The sequence below is a fragment of the Oncorhynchus keta genome, chromosome 2, assembly GCF_023373465.1.
Source record: "Oncorhynchus keta strain PuntledgeMale-10-30-2019 chromosome 2, Oket_V2, whole genome shotgun sequence".
NCBI lineage: Eukaryota > Metazoa > Chordata > Actinopteri > Salmoniformes > Salmonidae > Oncorhynchus > Oncorhynchus keta.
The window spans coordinates 47,902,920-47,921,823 of NC_068422.1; the positions used below are offsets into that span (position 1 = coordinate 47,902,920).

An 18,904-nucleotide genomic window follows, 5' to 3' on the forward strand; every position below is an offset into this window, starting at 1 on the left:
CTTTTATACTTTCACTATGCTGAGCATAAAATCCCCCCCCCCCAAAAAAAGTTATTCAATGTCTCTGAAATGACAGATTAATTCAATTATACATTCTTTATACTACTTTTGGTTCTGATGGAAAGCAGATGAATAGATAGACTGTAATGGAGCATGGAGATGTATGAACACATTTTACGGTTGGCATCAGTATGAGGCAACTCTAAGAAAGAAAGAGAGAGAAAGAAAGAGACATTGACAGGATGAAGGGCTGTAGGGATAGAGGGATTATGAAAACACCGGTAACTGTAGTCTGGGAGGAGTGACGGTGTCAGTGGCTCCATGATTTCAGTCAGGAGACACTTGTTGTCAGTGGAAACAAGTGGTCGTCTCACAGCTGCAGCAGGAGTACAACACTGCAACCACTTTGCCTCCCTCCATCCCCAAAGCCGTGTCTTCCTTACAGTAGAAATGCTCTAAGGGCCACATGCGGAATTGAGACCCGTGTACACCAGTCTCCCAGTAATATCAATGAATGATTTATGTGAAAGTCTGAGTTGTGCAGGCAGATCGGAATTAACGTCCTAAATATGTTGAAAATAACTTCACTTTCTTGACATAACGTGTATTCCAAGACAAGGGAGTGTGTAATGTAGCATCACTGAATAGTGATGCTGGTGAGCTTACACAAGTGCTAATTCCACTGGGGCTAAATTCACCCTTCAAAACATTCCCTCCCTCTTGGCCAAGGAGACACAAGTAAGGGGTCCGTTTTGCCATACATGTAGAAGTAATTTCACCGCTTCACTGATTTTCAGAACGTTAGTTTATTTCAAGCAAAGGGAGTGTTTATACTGAATAGCGATGCTGGTGAGCCTATTATCAAGGTCCCATTCCATTCGAACTCCAAGTTCACCCTTCAGAACATTCCTTCCACTTCGGCCAAGGAGAACAAGCGGGAGGTCAGTTTGGCCACATGCTTTCTCGGGGAAACGGTGAGGTGGAGGCGTGCCAGGTTAATGCACTTGAACCAGTGAAAGCCCATAGCCAAGCCCATGAAAAACACTGGGAGGCAGGTAGAGGCTGCAGTGATTTATGGGCCTCTCCTGGAGCCTCCTGGGTAGAGTTCAGCACCTGAAAAGGAGCTCTTCCTCTCCTCCCTTTCACATAACACTCAGACACGCTTTGTAGGTTATTACTGCTCTCTCTCTCTCTCTCTCTCTCTCTCTCTCTCTCTCTCTCTCTCTCTCTCTCTCTCTCTCTCTCTCTCTCTCTCTCTCTCTCTCTCTCTCTCTCTCTCTCTCATTCGTTAACTCATTATTTCTCACTTATATATATATATCTATATCTATATATATATATCTCAGTCTATCTGCCTATCTCACGCTTGTTCTTGCTTGTTTTCACTCGTTCTCACTCATTCTCTCTCTCCCTGGCCTCTTTCTCTCTGTTATCTCACTCTCTGGTCTCTCTCTCGCTCCCTCTCTGCAAGTTTGTTTCTCACAAACAACAGAGGTTCTTTCCTGTACACTTTTCCCCCCCAGATGTATAATCACACTGGTGAACATGACGAGGATAATGCTGATTTAGGATACTGGATAGATGCCAGGATAATTGTTTATGTTGTTTGTTTCTCTCTAGTTTATTTACCCTGGATACTGCATCTGGATTGGCTGATCCATATAGCCTTAGGGCTTTTTCCAACAGCTGGACAAGGAGTAGCAATATAGCAATATAGGTTAAGTGCCATGCCCAAGGGTGCATAACACTCGTTGATTTCCTATTTCACAATATGGGGTTCTATTGTGTTGCATGTCAATTGACTCAGTCTACTGGAATCATTCAGTTTTAATATATATATATATACTTTCTTTTACAATTGAGCGGACCCAATTGACCGGACTTTCATCTCCTTATTTCTCATCCACCTATTGTCTCTTTCGTCCCTGATCTGAACGATGAATTGTATGACATGGCTGGGATTTGAAGTCGGTTCATTCATTCAATCAAAAGGGAAATGCAGATTGTTATTTACAACATTTCATTTGCAAACTACGCAATTGCATTCCACCAGATTTACACCTCAACCCCCTTGTATCCTAGTAAATGATCTGAATGATGAACCGGGTCTTTTTTTAAACGCTCTTTTTTTTCTCCAACGTCCTCTGCGTCAATGTTTGATCCATTCCCCTGATATTCTGTGCCATTCATATTTATTTGACTGACTGCTTATTCGGTGTGGGTTTCTCTTCTTTTGGCAGCACAATCCGCATCAGTCGGAAGGGATGGCACATGCTCCTCAACTTCTGTTTCCACACAGCTCTGACCTTCACTGTGTTTGCCGGAGGCATCAATCGAATCAAATACCCCATCATCTGTCAAGCAGTAAGTGCACTGCCTTTTCATTCCTGCCCTCTCAAAACTCTCCAGGGGAATTGATTATGAATGTCTATTGAGGTGCGCTGAGGCGGTGGTTGTGATGCTCTGTGTGCACGGTGTAGTACTCCTAGCTCTCCTCCTCTCTCTCTCTCTCTCTCTCTCTCTCTCTCTCTCTCTCTCTCTCTCTCTCTCTCTCTCTCTCTCTCTTGCTTGCTCTCTCTCTCTCTATTGTCCTTCTTTGATGCTCTGATGAATAGGCTCCACCAAGGCTTCGGGACGAACTCCCTACACACGGTGTGAGGCAATACAGTCCACTACAGTACACACATGAATGCTACAGCTAGGTAGCTGTCTTCCTGGTTGGCCATATCTATATGCTGTGATGTTGCCTGTCCCTCCAGGTTTCCCACCCCGGCCCACCAGGGGCTTTGTACCTAGCAGTTTGTTGTCCTAATGAGGGTGTTGTTTTGCCGTCGTCTCAAAGGGGAGTAGGAGTATGGCTGCCGTTACTGCTGTCGGCTACCGGTTGACTCTGCCTGCCTCCTGCCTCATCTCTTAATGTGAGACTGTGAGCGAGAGAGAGAGAGAGAAAGACAGAGAGAGGGCAAGAGAGAGAGAGATAAAATAGTGAGGGAGCGCGAAAGGGGGATAGAGAGAGAGAGACACACAGGCACCAGCCAGCGCTGCGGGGCCTGTATGCCTGTGTAGGTTAGCTAACGGGAGTGCTTTCTCTCCTGCTGGGTGCAATAACGCTTGGCTCTGAGACGTTCTAAAACGGAAGAGATCGTGGGAGATGTGTCACTGTGAGAGGATCCTGCCATAGATACTGTTTTTAGAGGAGATTTGGGAGGCAGCAAGGGGTGGATAACGTTGGGTTGGCTAATTGGGGCATGAGGGGTGTCCTTGAATCCTTACTTAGATAAAGCAGCTCATTGGAGACACCAGGTAAGAGATGTTTCAGCTTTTAAATACATCTAGAGATGCTAACCTCTCCATCAATCTATGCCTTAATTGATGCTGAAATCTTAAGAAAACCAAACTCCAGTATGCATGCATATTGTTGTTTTGGGATGATTGATAGGACGATGATAGGTAGATGGACATAATGGTTGGGGTTAAAATGTCCGGGTTAGCGATAGACTCAATCGTGTCTTGACAAAATAAGGAGTAAGAAGACCAGACACATTGTTACGTTTTGGGAGTTTGATACATCAATTGGAACATGTCAGCCAAGAGAGGATATCTCTCCTCAGCATGTGGGCATTTAGCTGGCGAGAGATTTATGTTTTTTCTTTCTTTCTACCTTTCAGTTGAGGTTTCAAAGGCTTCCAACTCATCCTCCATTTATATCAACAGGGCTCTTCTTCTCTCTTCAGGACCAGGCAGAGTCACTTGGGACACTGCTGAGGCCGCTGCCTCTACATCCTGTCCACGAGAAGTTTAGACTTCGTCTTGTTCTAAAACGTAATGAATCCACCTCAATATGTGAGCTGCACAGATCTCTGTAGTATATCAATATCTTATTGAAGCCAACAGTGACTGTCGTGCTTTGGCTGCCTGTCAGGAGGCTTGGCTTCACAGAGAGACAGCTAGCTAGGCTAGGAGCCTCTGGTTCATGTCACACCCGTCAAGCGTGTGTCGACAACTACCAATGACACATTTCGGCCAGTGTAACGGCATGAAATGCGCCCCCTATTGACCCACCTGTTCCCCCGCTGTGCAATGGAGCATTATTAAGGCACAATTAGCATATTCCCCATTAGATTCGCTGTCTACATGGATGCATTAGCAACACGTTTATGAGCAGCCATCTTGCCGAGATGCCGCCGCTTGAGAGATGCCTGTAAAGAAACTACTGCAATCGAACAAATCTCCATGCTTCTCACACGCATGTAACTATTACCCATCTCTCAATGTAATCATCACAGCAGGTGTTTATTCTGCACATGCCTCTGGTGCTCGTCACCACTGGGTATTTTTCAATTTAATCATGTTGCCTAATGTAGAAACACTGCATTTTTAATGGGTAACAGCCTAAGTTGATTCTTTGGGTCCAGTTTTATTCTTTCGGTCCACCCCTCATCTCATCCCGATGGGTTTGAGGCTGTTACCCTGTTCCCAGCAGTGGTGGCAGTGTCTGGGATGATTACATGGTCGTTCACTGGAGGAGCTGGCTGTAAGGATATGTGTGATCACACACACCCTACCACCCTCCTCCATCCCTCCACCCTCTGCCCCACTTGCGGATAAATCCATCTCAGGTCCAGCAGGGATCCACTTCCCACACGGGAGCTGCTACTCACCACCACCTCTGACAGGCAAACTTCAAGGAGCCCTGGAACTGACTCTGGAAGCCTCAGTCAGCACTTAAAGAAAATGCACATCCCCTTCCTCCACCAACCTCCTTCCACCAATTCTATCCCCTGCCCCTCTCCATCTCTCTCTCTCCCCCATACCTCTCTCTCTTCTCTCTCTCTGTGTCTCCTCCTCCTCTCTCACTCCCTTCCTCCACCCACTGTTAGGGCTGTGATGGTCATGGAATTTTAGATGATGGTAGTTGGACCGCACGTCACGGACACCGGCGTCTCGCTTCCAGACAAACTAAACACCTTCTTTGCCAGCTTTGAGGATAATATAGTGGCACCGTCGTGGCCCGCTAATAAGGACTGTCCCCCCCTCTCCTTCTCCATGGCCGACGTGAGTAAGACATTTAAACGTGTTATCCCTTGCAAGGCTGCTGGCCCAGATCATGCACTGACCGGCTGGCTGGTGTGTTTACGGACATATTCAATTGCTCCCTATCCCAGTCTGCTATCCCCACATGCTTCAAGATGGCCACCATTGTTCCTGTACCCAAGAAGGCAAATATAACTAAACTAAATGACTACTGCCCCGTAGCACTCACTTCTGTCATCATGAAGTGCTTTGAGAGACTAGTCAAGGATCATATCACTTCCACCTAACCTGCCACCTTAGACCCACTTCAGTTTGCATACCGCCCCAACAGGTCCACAATCGCCATCACACTGCACACTGCCCTATCCCATCTGGACAAGAGGAATACCTATGTAATAATGCTGTTCATTGACTACAGCTCAGCATTCAACACCATAGTACCCTCCAAACTCATCATTAAGCTGGAGGCCCTGGGTCTCAACCCCGCCCTGTGCAATTGGGTCCTGGACTTTCTGACGGTCAGCCCCTAGGTGGTGAAGATAGGAAACTCCACTTCGCTGACCCTCAACACTGGGGCCCCACAAGGGTGCATGCTCAGCCCCCTCCTGTACACCCTGTTCATTCATGACTGTGTGGCCATGCACGCCTCCAACTCAATCATCAAGTTTGCAGACGACACAACAGTAGTGGGCTTGATTACCAACAACGACGCGACAGCCTACAGGGAGGAGGTGAGGGCACTCAGAGTGTGGTGTCAGGAAAACAACCTCTCACTCAACGTCAACAAAACAAAGGAGATGATCATGGACTTCAGGAAACAGCACAGGGAGCACCCCCCTATCCACATCGAAGGGACAGTAGTGGAGAAGGTGGCAAGTTTTTTAAGTTCCTCGGTGTACACATCACAGAAAAACTTAAATGGTCCACCCACACAGACAAATCAAATCAAATCAAATTGTATTTGTCACATACACATGGTTAGCAGATGTTAATGCGAGTGTAGCGAAATGCTTGTGCTTCTAGTTCCGACAATGCAGTAATAACCAACAAGTAATCTAGCTAACAATTCCAAAACATCTACCTTATAGACACAAGTGTAAGGGGATAAAGAATATGTACATAAAGATATATTAAAAGAGTGATGGTCCAGAGCGGCATAGGCAAGATACAGTAGATGGTATTAAGTACAGTATATACATATGAGATGAGTATGTAAACAAAGTGGCATAGTTAAAGTGGCTAGTGATACATGTATTACATAAAGATGCAGTAGATGATATAGAGTACAGTATATACGTATACATATGGATGAATAATGTAGGGTATGTAAACATTATATTAGGTAGCATTGTTTAAAGTGGCTAGTGATATATTTTACATAATTTCCCATTATTAAAGTGGCTGACAGCGTGGTGAAGAAGGCCCCTCTTCAACCTCAGGAGGCTGAAGAAATTTCTCTTGTCACCTAAAACCCTGACAAACTTTTACAGATGCACAATTAAATAAAGGTTAAATAAATAAATAGACTCATATCACTGGCCACTTTAATAAACAGATCACTAGTCACTTTAAACAGTGCCACTTGAATAATGTTAACATCTTACATTACTCATCTCATATGTATATACTGTACTTTATACCATCAATACCACCTTGGCCATCGCTCATCCATATATTTATATGTACATATTCTTATTCCATCCCTTTAGGTTTGTGTGTATTAGGTAGTTGTTGGGTAATTATTAGATTACTTGTTAGATATTACTGCACTGTTGGAACTAGAAGCACAAGCATTTCGCTACACTCGTATTAACATCTGCTAAACATGTGTATGTGACCAATAACATTTGATTTGATTTTGAGTGAAGGAAAAGGAGCCAAAAAGTGCTCAGCATATATGGGAACTCTTTCAAGACAGTTGGAAAAGCATTCCAGGTGAAGCAGGTTGAGTAAATGCCTAGAGTGTGCAAAGCTGTCATCAAGGCAAAGGGTAGCTACTTTGAAGAATATAAAAGAAAGAAAGAAATACCTTATTTACACAGGTATTCAGACCTTTTGCTATGAGCTCAGCTGCATCCTGTTTCCATTGATCATCCTTGAGATGTTTCTACAACTTGATTGGAGTCCACCTGTGGTAAATGCAATTGACTGGACATGATTTGGAAAGGCACACCCTGTCTATATAAGGTCCCACAGTTGACAGTGCATGTCAGAGCAAAAACCAAGCCATGAGGTCGAAGGAATTGTCCGTAGAGCTCCAATACAGGATTGTGTCGAGGCACAGATCTGGGAAGGGTACTAAAAAATGTCTGTAGCATTGAAGGTCCCCAAGAACACAGTGACCAAGACTCTTCCTAGAGCTGGCCACTCAGCCAAACTGAGCAATTGGGGGAGAAGGGTCTTGGTCAGGAAGGTGACCAAGAACCCGATGGTCACTGACAGAGCTCTAGAGTTCCTCTGTGGAGATGGGAGAACCTTCCAGAAGGACAACCATCTCTGCAGCACTCCACCAATCAGGTGTGCCAAAAGGCTCCTGAAGATTCTCAGACCATGAGAAACAAGATTCTCTGGTCTGATGAAGCCAAGATTGAACTCTTTGGCCTGAATGCCAAGTGTCAAGTATGTAAACCTGGCACCATGCCTACGGTGAAGCATGGTGGTGGCAGCATCATGCTGTGGGGATATTTTTCAGCGGCAGGGACTGGGAGACTAGACAGGTTCGAGGCAAAGATGAACGGGGCAAAGTACAGAGATATCCTTGATGAAAACCTGCTGCAGAGCGCTCAGGACCTCAGACAGGGGCGAAGGTTCACCTTCCAACAGGACCACGACTCTAAGCACACAGCCAAGACAACGCAGGAGTGACTTCGGGACAAGTTTCTGAATGTCCTCGAGTGGTCCAGCCAGAGCCCGGACTTGACCCCAATTGAACGTCTCTGGAGAGACCTGAAAATAGCTGTGCAGCAACACTCGCCATCCAACCCGCATTTGGGTATTTTAAATGTGGTCACCCTACTGTCATGAGTACGAAAATGAACCTGCGGGAAAGTGGCCTCCATCAGTTATTCGAGTGCATACGGGCTGGCAGGTCTTTTTCCCCCCTGCCCCTCTTTCTGCCTAGTTTCTGACTCTATGGGTGAGCAAATGCTCACTCCTTGAGTGACTGGGGGCAGGGCTTGGAGTGGAAAGTGGCATGTAAGCAGAAGATAGAAAGACAATGGAGTAAACTAAAAACAGACATTGCACACACTGAAGTTGTGTGTCACATTTAACAAACCAAACATTGAAATACCGTTAAAGAAGGTAAAGTAAAAACCCAAACCGGTCCATGCGTCAGTACCGGTATATAGTAAAACCGGAATACCGCCCCGCCCTCTGATCAATTGATGTTTTACTGATTGCAGTAAAGCTCCGATGATAGAGCTAAATGTGGAATACTTGGAAATGTGTAGTTCTGACTATGCTCTTCAAGACTTGAAGGTATTACAACCAAATAGTTATTAAAACCAAACAGCACGTTGATGTCAATGGTTTTAGCGAAGCTGGGGGGTCTCCTTGTCCCCCAGGAGCCAGATCAAACGTTTTATAGCCTATCGGCTATATCAGACACGTTTCTTCTCCTTTGTTTGCACAGGACAAAATGTTGCCTTTTTATAAGCACATTTCATGCAAAATCGTTTTTTTTAATATGACACAAATTACAGGGCTGTCTGCTCTGCTGACCCTGACAAAACAGATCAATAAAAGCAACGTTGTCTGATCCATATAATAGGTCTACGAGAAGGGAAGACACAAATACAATATGACATCCATCTAACCTGGAGGAGGAAATTACAGTCCAAAAATACATTTTCAAGTGGCACTCACCCAAGACTAACTAGGTTTTCCTCCAACCTTTTTTTGCGAGTAAAGTACATGTTGCATTAAAATAAATGTCACGATAGGCCTGATGTAAACAGCAAATGTGTCAGTGGGATCTTTTTGTGTCTGTAAAATTAATTATGTGAGAAATGGCGGTGTAAACGCTTCTATTCACAAATAGTTATACAATAACCTTTATATCGAAGTAGGAGTCACTCGATGACATGTGTGGTCTTCCCACTACGACTCTGGAAAGCATGCTGCTTATTAGGCTACAAATGAAATAAGTTATGATGAACTTCACAGGGTGGTGAAAGTGCAATTTATGGATGAGCTTGAAGCTCCTTTCCTATAAATATCAAGGGACAAATAAAAATACTCTCGCTCTTTTGTCCATAATAATATACAGTTGAAGTCAGAGGTTTACATACACTCATGTTGGAGTCATGAAACATATTTTTACAACCACTCCACAAATGTATTGTTAAAGAAACTGTTGTTTTGGCAAGTTGGTTTGGACAACTACTTTGTGCATGACAGTAATTTTTTCAAATCATTATTTCACTTATAATTCAATGTATCACAATTCCAGTGGGCCAGAGGTTTACATACACTAATCCTGACATTTTTGGCATGGCTTTAGAAGCTTCTGATAGGTTGATTGACATAATTTGAGTCAATTGGAGGTGTACCTGTGGATGTATTTCAAGGTCTACCTTCAAACTCAGTGCCTCTTTGCTTGACATCATGAGAAAATCAGCAAAGACCTCAGAAAATAAATTGTAGACCTCCACAAGTCTGGTTCAACCTTGGGAGAAATTTTCAAACGTCTGAAGGTGCGACGTTCATCTGTACAAACAATAGTACGCAAGTATAAACACCATGGGACCACGCAGCCGTCATACCGCTGTCACGCCCTGGTCGAAGTATTTTGTATTTATCTTCATGTATTGGGTCAGGCCAGGGTGTGACATGGGGTTTTTGTATTGTGGTGTGTTTGTCTTGGGGTTTGGTGGTGGTATTGAGATTGTAGCTTAGTGGGGTATCTAGCAAAGTCTATGGCTGTCTGGAGTGGTTCTCAATCAGAGGCAGGTGTTTATCGTTGTCTCTGATTGGGAACCATATTTAGGCAGCCATATTCTTTGAGTTTGTCGTGGGTGATTGTCCTTGGTGTCCTTGTTCCTGTCTGTGTTAGTTTTCACTAGTATAGGCTGTGTAACGGCGTTCGTCTGTTGAAGGAGAGTCGGACCAAAATGCAGCGTGGTGGTTACTCATGATCTTTAATGAAGAATTGCAATACATGAAATAACTATAAATGTACAAAAACAACAAACGGAACGAGAAAACCTATACAGCCTGTCTGGTGAACAACAACACAGAGACAGGAACAATCACCCACGAAATACACAGTGAAACCCCGGCTACCTAAATATGGTTCCCAATCAGAGACAACGAGAATCACCTGACTCTGATTGAGAACCGCCTCAGGCAGCCAAACCTATGCTTACACCCCTCCTCAGCCGCAATCCCAATGCCTACAAAACCCCAATACGAAACACAACATTTTAAACCCATGTCACACCCTGGCCTGACCAAATATATAACGAAAACACAAAATACTATGACCAAGGCGTGACAGGCTGTTTCGGTTTTCGTTACATTCTTGGTTTTTGTAGTGTTTGTATTTTAGATTCGTGTTACGTTTTTGTTCATTAAACATGGATCGCAATCTACACGCTGCGTTTTGGTCTGACTCTCCTTCACCACACCTAGAGAACCGTTACAACCGCTCAGGAAGGAGACGTGTTCTGTCTCCTAGAGATGAACGTACTTTGGTGCGAAAAGTGCAAATCATTCCCAGAACAACAGTAAACCTTGTGAAGATGCTGGAGGAAACAGGTACCAAAGTATCTATATCCACAGTAAAACGAGCCCTATATCGACACAACCTGAAAGGCCGAACAGCAAGGAAGAAGCCACGGCTCCAAAACCGCCATAAAAAAACAGACTACAGTTTGCAACTGCACATGGGGACAAAGATTGTACTTTTTGGAGAAATGTCCTCTGGTCTGATGAAACAAAAATGGAACTGTTTGGCCATAATGGCCATCGTTATGTTTGGAGGGAAAAGGGGGAGGCTTGCAAGCCAAAGAACACCATCCCAACCGTGAAGCATGGGGGTGGCAGCATCATGTTGTGGGGATGCATTGCTGCAGGAGGGACTGGTGCACTTCACAAAACAGATGACATCATGAGGGAGGAAAATTATGTGGATATATTGAAGCAACATCTCAAGACATCAGTCAAGAAGTTAAAGCTTGGTCGCAAATGGGTCTTCCAAATGGACAATGACCCCAAGCATACTTCCAAAGTTGTGGCAGAATGGCTTAAGGACAACAAAGTCAAGGTATTGGAGTGGCCATCACATAGCCCTGACCTCCATCCTATAGAACATTTGTGGGCAGAACTGAAAAGGTGTGTGCGAGCAAGGAGGCCTACAAACCTGACACAGTTACCCCAGCTCTGTCAGGAAGAATGGGCCAAAATTCACCCAACTTATTGGGTAACTTAATAGTTATTGGGTGAAAAGTTAAACAATTTAAAGGCAATGCTACCAAATACTAATTGAGTGTATGTAAACTTCTGACCCACTGGGAATGTGATGAAAGAAATAAAAGCTGAAATTAAATTGTTCTCGCTACTATTATTCTGACATTTCACATTCTTAAAATAAAGTATCTCCCTAAGATAGGGACATTTTACTAGGATTGCACTATTATAACGCACTAGTTTTTTGGGACAAAACCATCAGTAAAGTATAAAATGCAACGGAAACCCATTTAACTCAATTCTTTATTCGGTACATGTATGTAACCACAAACGTTATTTTTATGTGCGCTATGTCATCAAGCACAGCCTTTTATTCACAACAAGTCAGTATGATGGGAACACCTCTGGTGGGGAAATGTTTTCTGCAGACTTTAGAATATTCGCATGGAAATCTGTCACCAATTGGATGGAAATCTAGCTAGTGATAAAGCGTGAATGTGCGCACTCATCGGGGATATGGCCGATGTTCTCTGTTGGTGTCAATAAGATACTGTTCACTCAATTAAGTTGAGAAATTTGATAACCTTCCCATGTGAAAAAAATGCTATAGTTTACTATAGAATACTACAGCACTTACTATAATATCATGTAGTAAACTATATAATACTATAGGAAATACCACTGTAATGTCCGCTAAAACACTACACTTTAACTATAGTAAATACTACAGTATTTCATTTGCATATACCCAGCCCAATTCCCTCCCTTATGTAAAAATGTGTGCCACCCTTAAGTGATAAACCTGCATGCATATAGACCATATATTTTCTTAACTACAGGTTATAGAAAACTATCTGCTCAGACCCCAGTCCTACCTACCTACAGGTTATGGAAAATGTGTTATGTTAGTATTTCTCCAGTAGGTTTTCTCAAGGATAAGCCTCTACTTCCAGGTCAAAGATAATATAACAAAAACACTGTAGTAAGCACGACAGTATTCTCAGCAAAAACACTACAGTAAATACTACAGTATACTTGTCACGGCCGTTAAAATAACTGGACCAAGGTGCAGCGTGCTGAGCGGACATTTTCTCTTTTATTCGAAATGATGCCGACAAAACAATAAACAATACAAAACAAACCGTGAAGCTTAAGGTTATGTGCCATTCAACAAAGTTAACTTCCCACAAACACAGGTGGGAAAAAGTGTACCTGAGTATGGTTCCCAATCAGAGACAATGATAGACAGCTGTCCCTGATTGAGAACCATACCCTGCCAAAACATAGAAATAGAAAATCATAGAAAGACAAAACATAGAATGCCCACCCCAACTCACGCCCTGACCAAACCAAAATAGAGACATAAAAAGGATCTCTAAGGTCAGGCAGGGCGTGACAATACTACAATCTGCAAAAATACTATAGTTAACTGTAAGTACTGCAGTATACTACAGTCTATACTACAGTATTTATACCATACCATATTCTTTTTTATGTGGGTAAAAGTCAGATTACAGTATTTTCATTGTATTCACTTTACAGCAATAGCAATTTTCCAAACTATGTTTTCCTTTGACTGCCCTTCAGACTGTAGGCAATGCGATTTAAAACAATCCACAGCTTATTCTTTTTTTAAAAAGAAGCTAATGGTCTTGTGTGGCCAAATCATTCTTTCTGGTGTAGTAGCCTATTTGGATTGATTTGATTTAGTTCTGTGTAGACAGGAGTAGGCTAATTAGGCTTTATTATCAATGTAATTCAGTTTATGGAAGCACCAGGCCCTTACATAGACTTAGACTACTGTGTGTGTGTGTTTGTGTATACTTACATTATACAGACTAATTGGTCAGAAGAGGGGTAGAAGAAGCCATCTAGACAACCAAGATGTGTGTTAAACATGGGAAGAATACAGGTCTATTAATATCAAACAAACAGAATGAGCATTTGTAATTTTACATGTGTGTTTGTGGGTGGGTGGGTTGGTGGGTGGACTGGTTGTGCTTGCTGAGGGCATTTATCAGCCAGTGGTCCTCTTATTCCCTCCAATCTATTCTCCCCCATCTTTCTATCTCTCCTCATCCCTCTCTGCCTACTACTCTCGTTCCCTCCCCCTATGCTCCATCGTTCCTTCCTTTCTCTCTCCTGTGTGTGTGTGTGTGTGTGTGTGTGTGTGTGTGTGTGTGTGTGTGTGTGTGTGTGTGTGTGTGTGTGTGTGTGTGTGTGTGTGTGTGTGTGTGTGTGTGTGTGTGTGTGTGTGTGTGTGTGTGTGTGAGACGAGCGACAGGCGCTAAGCCACATTTCTCTCTCTCCCCCTCAACTACGTTAGCGGACTAGCTAAAAACAGCGATTCTAAATGCAGTCTCAATTGCTGCATATCAAATTGTTCCTAAGAATCTGAGGTTTAAGTTTATTGAAGTTTATTTTAATTTTGGGCCTCCCGAGTGGAGCAGCAGTCTAAGGCACTGATCAGTGCTAGAGGCGTCACTACAGATCCGGGTTCAATCCCGGGCTGTGTTGCAATTAGCAATTGGGTTAGTGGAGCTTTTAGACGGCTGGAATGTCCTTGTCCCATCGCACTCTAGCGACTCCTTGTGGCGGCCGGGTGCATGCATGCTGGCTTCGGTCGCCTCGGACCCATTGGTGTAGCTGGCTTCCAGGTTAAGCGAGCAGTGTGTCAAGAAGCAGTGCAGGTTGGCGGGGTCGTGTTTCGGAGGATGCATGGCTCTCAACCTTCGCCTCACCCGAGTCCACACGGAAGTTGCAGAGATGGGACAAGACTGTAACTACCAATTGGGGAGAAAAAAGTGTGAAGTACATTTACACACTTTATTCACAACATACAAAAAAAATATTTATGCAAAACAAACCTATTTAAATCACCAGTTTATCATAATAAGCACGAGCCTCAAACAGTATAATTCAGATTTTGTCACGTGACCCGAACCCTCTACCATAGGAGCAAGGCAGAAAGTAAAATTTGTGCTCTGATTTGTTGATTCAACTCAACTGACATTACAAAAAAGACATTCTATTGCAAGAGCTACCATCATCAGTTAACATTCTGACATTCTACATTACCATGGAAATGATTGCATCACAATATCAGGCAGCCGTTGCTAGTGTACCCGTCCGTGAGTTTAACAGTCAAATTGCAAGGGTTAGAGGTTCCAAGCCTGTTCTATTCATTTTATTTCTATGTGTGCTGTTGCTACATTGTGGTCACTTCAGTCAGATGTTCGTTCGACGAAAAGGGGAAAAAAAGAAATAAAAAATATTCAGTTATGACGGTTATTTTATTTCCATGCCGGTCTTCATAATTGTGCCAGCTCTACCTCACTGTCACTCTCTTGTGAATGTGCTGTTCATATCTTCTTGAGGTCAAGGACTGGTTCAGTGTGTGGCAATAAGACTCACTCCCTGAAATGTTTTTACTTGGGTTCCATTCCATCCTACCGTAGTGGTTGTTTGTCCATTCAGCCAGCGTTCCTTTCAGTCCAAAGCTATGATTGAGTCGCAGACCACCACCTACTCACTGTGAGCTTCTTCCACCATTAACCAGCCTCAAGGTTATTTCCAATCAGTATCATGTCTGACTCCTGTATGACTCCTTTAGTCCCTGTAGAGTTGGTTAAGCCTAGCAGACTGGAGCGAGTCATTTGATTGGATGCATCTTAGTGTTGGGTCTGCTGAGCAAACGGAGGAGTGTGATTGGGAAAAGAAAAGACAATGAATTTCAAATTTTCTCTCTCTCTTTCCTATTTTCTCACTCTTTTTCTCTCCCCTTAGCGGTCTTTATTTCTCCTGATAAAGCCTCAAAACAATGCGAGATCAATTCCCATTCAAGCATAATTCATGAATATAAGAACAAGAGAGGATGGAATACAATGTCTGTTGGAAAACAAGCATCACATTTTGTGAAGAGCATTGTAGACGTGACTGACGTTCATATTGTTGTTTATTGTTGACGGCTCAAGGTAACCGTCCTGAGTCCTCTAACGGTATTGATGATGGGTGTGTCCCCAAGTACGCAGGCGCGCACGCCATTTTGCATGAGTTTCAAAGAGCAATCCCCGCTCCTGCTGGGATTGATCTTTGGAAAGACACTTGAAGTGACATTGATGACATGCTCGTTGTGTCTGGGAAAAGAACTCTCTCTGTGAGTCAACAAGTGGAAGTGAGGGGGACATGAAGAATGTGAAGACGAGCCTTCTATGATGTGAAAATGGAAACAGTGAGTGACCCGTGTCTGTCTGTGTCTCCTGGTGCAGGTTGGCGTGGTGTTACACTACTCGTCCCTCTCCACCATGCTGTGGCTGGGGGTGATGGCCCGGAACATTTACAAGCAGGTGACCAAAAAGCCCCTTCAACACCAGGACAGTGACCCGCCTGCTCACCCCAAACAGCCCATGTTGAGGTAAACACAATCCTCCTCTCTGGGTGAGCCCTTGTGTGTGTGTGTGTGTGTGTGTGTGTGTGTGTGTGTGTGTGTGTGTGCGCGCGTTCACGTGCGTGCATGCAGTATATGTGTACGCATGCCTGCTTGTCTACATGTGCAGCTGATCGTGCTTGTCGTGAATGTGCTGTTGGTATCTTTATAAGGTCAAGTATTGGTTCGGTGCACAATTCTATGCTTATTTTGTTTCTTTCCCTGCTATACTGTATGCCTCATGCGAAGATGCTTGTACAAATCTGTACACAGTACTATTGGCCTGGTATTTTTGCCTGTGCTTATTAAATCTTCATTCCCACTTAAGTCAAGCCTTTGGATACTGCTTCTCTTTTATTAGAGGGTGTGGATTTTGAACCTTTGTCTTAACCTTTCTGTGAAGTTCTGTTTCTGAAACGCTGTTAGCTAAGAGAGAATAATCACTAGCCTTGTAGTTTAGTAGGTTCAAGTTCATGTTGTATTGTCAAATGCACAAGTACAGCCAAATGCTTGACTTGCAAGCCCCACCACCCAACAGTGCAGTAAGCAATATCAAAATAGCATAGCTAATAAATATATAGTAAAGAAAAGACAAATAATAAGAAATGAGAGAGGCAGCTATATACAGGGTCCGTGCCAATACCAAATGTACAATGTGCAGGGATACTGGAGTATTTGAGGTTGATATGTACATGATAAATAATAATAAGACTGTAAGGGTAGGCGTGATAGGCGGATATACATGTAAACAGGGCTGAAATGTGACTAGTAGCAGGAATATGTAAATACTTATGGTAATATACGAGTGCTAATATATACATGTAAACAGGAGTAATAGTGATCAGTAGCAGGATAAATAGATACCAGAAGGTGATACAACATGCTTTCGATGGAGAAGCTCTAAACGTTCCTCGGGATCTGAGGGGCCATGATAAATCCTTTCAGCCTCCTGATGGAGAAGATGAACTGCTGTGCCTACTACCCGATGGTACTGGTGTCCTCAGTGATGTGGACACCAAGGAACCTGAAGGTTACTTGAAATGAAGGATATTATAAGCAAGTCATGCTCGGTAGATTCTGTTATAAACCTTAGTTGTGTGTGTCTATTTTTTAAATGTTCTTCTAATAGCACGATTACCATGGTTTTCACTTGGAGAGTTACTGGTTGATTTATCTGAAGAGGCGTCTGCAGCTAGTTTCCCGCTTTTTGGCTTTGTTCACTTCATGCACTTTATTGTAGTATTACTGTCACTGCACCGAATGTATACAGTTTGGCTCCTCATTGGCTAGTGTGTAACGGCTTTCTTGTGGTGAAGGAGAAGCGGACCAAAATGCAGCGTGGTGGTTACTCATGTTCTTTAATGGAAAATGAACGCTACATGAAATAACTTAAATCTACAAAACAACAAACGGAACGTGAAAACCTATACAGCCTATCTTGTGACAACAAACACAGAGACAGGAACAATCACCCACAAAACACTCAAAGAATATGGCTGCCTAAATATGGTTCCCAATCAGAGACAACGATAAACACCTGCCTCTGATTGAGAACCACTCCAGACAGCCATAGACTTTGCTAGATACCCCCACTAAGCCACACACCCAATACCTAACAAAACCCCAAGAGAAAACACACCACAATAAACCCATGTCACACCCCGGCCTGACCAAATAAGACAAACACAATATACTTCGACCAGGGCGTGACAGAACCCCCCTAAGGTGCGGACTCCCGGACGCACATCAAAACAATAGGGAGGGTCCGGGTGGGCGTCTGTCCATGGTGGCGGCTCCGGCGCGGGACGTGGACTCCACTCAATCAATGTCTTAGTCCCTCCTCCTCGCGTCCTAGGATAGTCCACCCTCACCGCCGACCATGGCCTAGTAGTCCTCACCCAGAACCCCACTGGACTGAGGGGCAGCTCGGGACTGAGGGGCAGCTCGGGAATGAGGGGCAGCTCGGGAATGAGGGGCAGCTCGGGACTGAGGGGAAGCTCGGGACTGAGGGGAAGCTCGGGACTGAGGGGAAGCTCGGGACTGAGAGGAAGCTCGGGACTGAGAGGAAGCTCAGGCAGGTAGTTGGATCTGGCAGATCCTGGCTGGCTGGCGGTTCTGGCAGATCCTGGCTAACTGGCAGATCCTGGCTAACTGGCAGATCTGGAAGAGTCTGGCTGACTGGCGGATCTGGAAGAGTCTGGCTGACTGGCGGATCTGGAAGAGTCTGGCTGACTGGCGGATCTGGAAGAGTCTGGCTGACGGGCGGATCCTGGCAGACTGGCGGCTCTGGCTGCTCCATGTAGGCTGACAGCTCTGGCGGCTTCTTACAGACTGGCAGCTCTGGCGGCTCCGTGCAGACTGGCAGCTCCGTGCAGACTGACAGCTCCTTGCAGACTGGCAACTCCTTACAGACTGGCAGCTCCTTGCAGACTGGCAGCTCCTTGCAGACTGGCAGCTCTGGCTGCTCCATGCAGACTGGCAGCTCCATGCAGACTGGCAGCTCTGGCTGCTCCATGTAGACTGGCAGCTCTGGCTGCTCCATGCAGGCTGGCAGCTCTGGCTGCTCCATGCAGGCTGGCAGCTCTGGCTGCGCTGAACAGGCAGGAGACTCCAGCAGCGCTGTAGAGGAGGAAGGCTCTGGCAGCGCTGAACAGGCGGGAGACTCCAGCAGCGCTGTAGAGGAGGAAGGCTCTGGCTGCGCTGAACAGGCGGGAGACTCCGGCAGCGCTGGAGATGAGGAAGGCTCTGGCAGCGCTAGATAGGCGGGAGACTCCGGCAGCGCTGTAGAGGAGGAAGGCTCTGGCTGCGCTGAACAGGCGGGAGACTCCGGCAGCGCTGGAGAGGCGAGGCGCACTGTAGGCCTGATGCGTGGTTCTGGCACGGGTGGTACTGGGCCGAGAACACGCACAGGAAGCCTGGTGCGGGGAGCTGCCACCGGAGGGCTGGTGCGTGAAGGTGGTACTGGATAGACCGGACCGTGCAGGCGCACTGGAGCTCTTGAGCACCGAGCCTGCCCAACCTTACCTGGCTCGA

General features: G+C 44.9%; 1 protein-coding gene across 2 annotated transcripts in view; it reads left to right on the forward strand.

Moving 5' to 3' along the window:
* LOC118361386 (adhesion G protein-coupled receptor A3-like) overlaps positions 1 to 18,904 on the forward strand; it is a 261,426-nt gene that overhangs the window by 216,252 nt on the left and 26,270 nt on the right. For both annotated transcript variants that reach the window (XM_052477897.1, XM_052477901.1), the window contains exons 16-17: positions 2,241 to 2,364; positions 15,714 to 15,859. In XM_052477897.1, the coding sequence (XP_052333857.1) occupies positions 2,241 to 2,364; positions 15,714 to 15,859 (270 nt within the window). The remainder of the gene's footprint in view (positions 1 to 2,240; positions 2,365 to 15,713; positions 15,860 to 18,904) is intronic.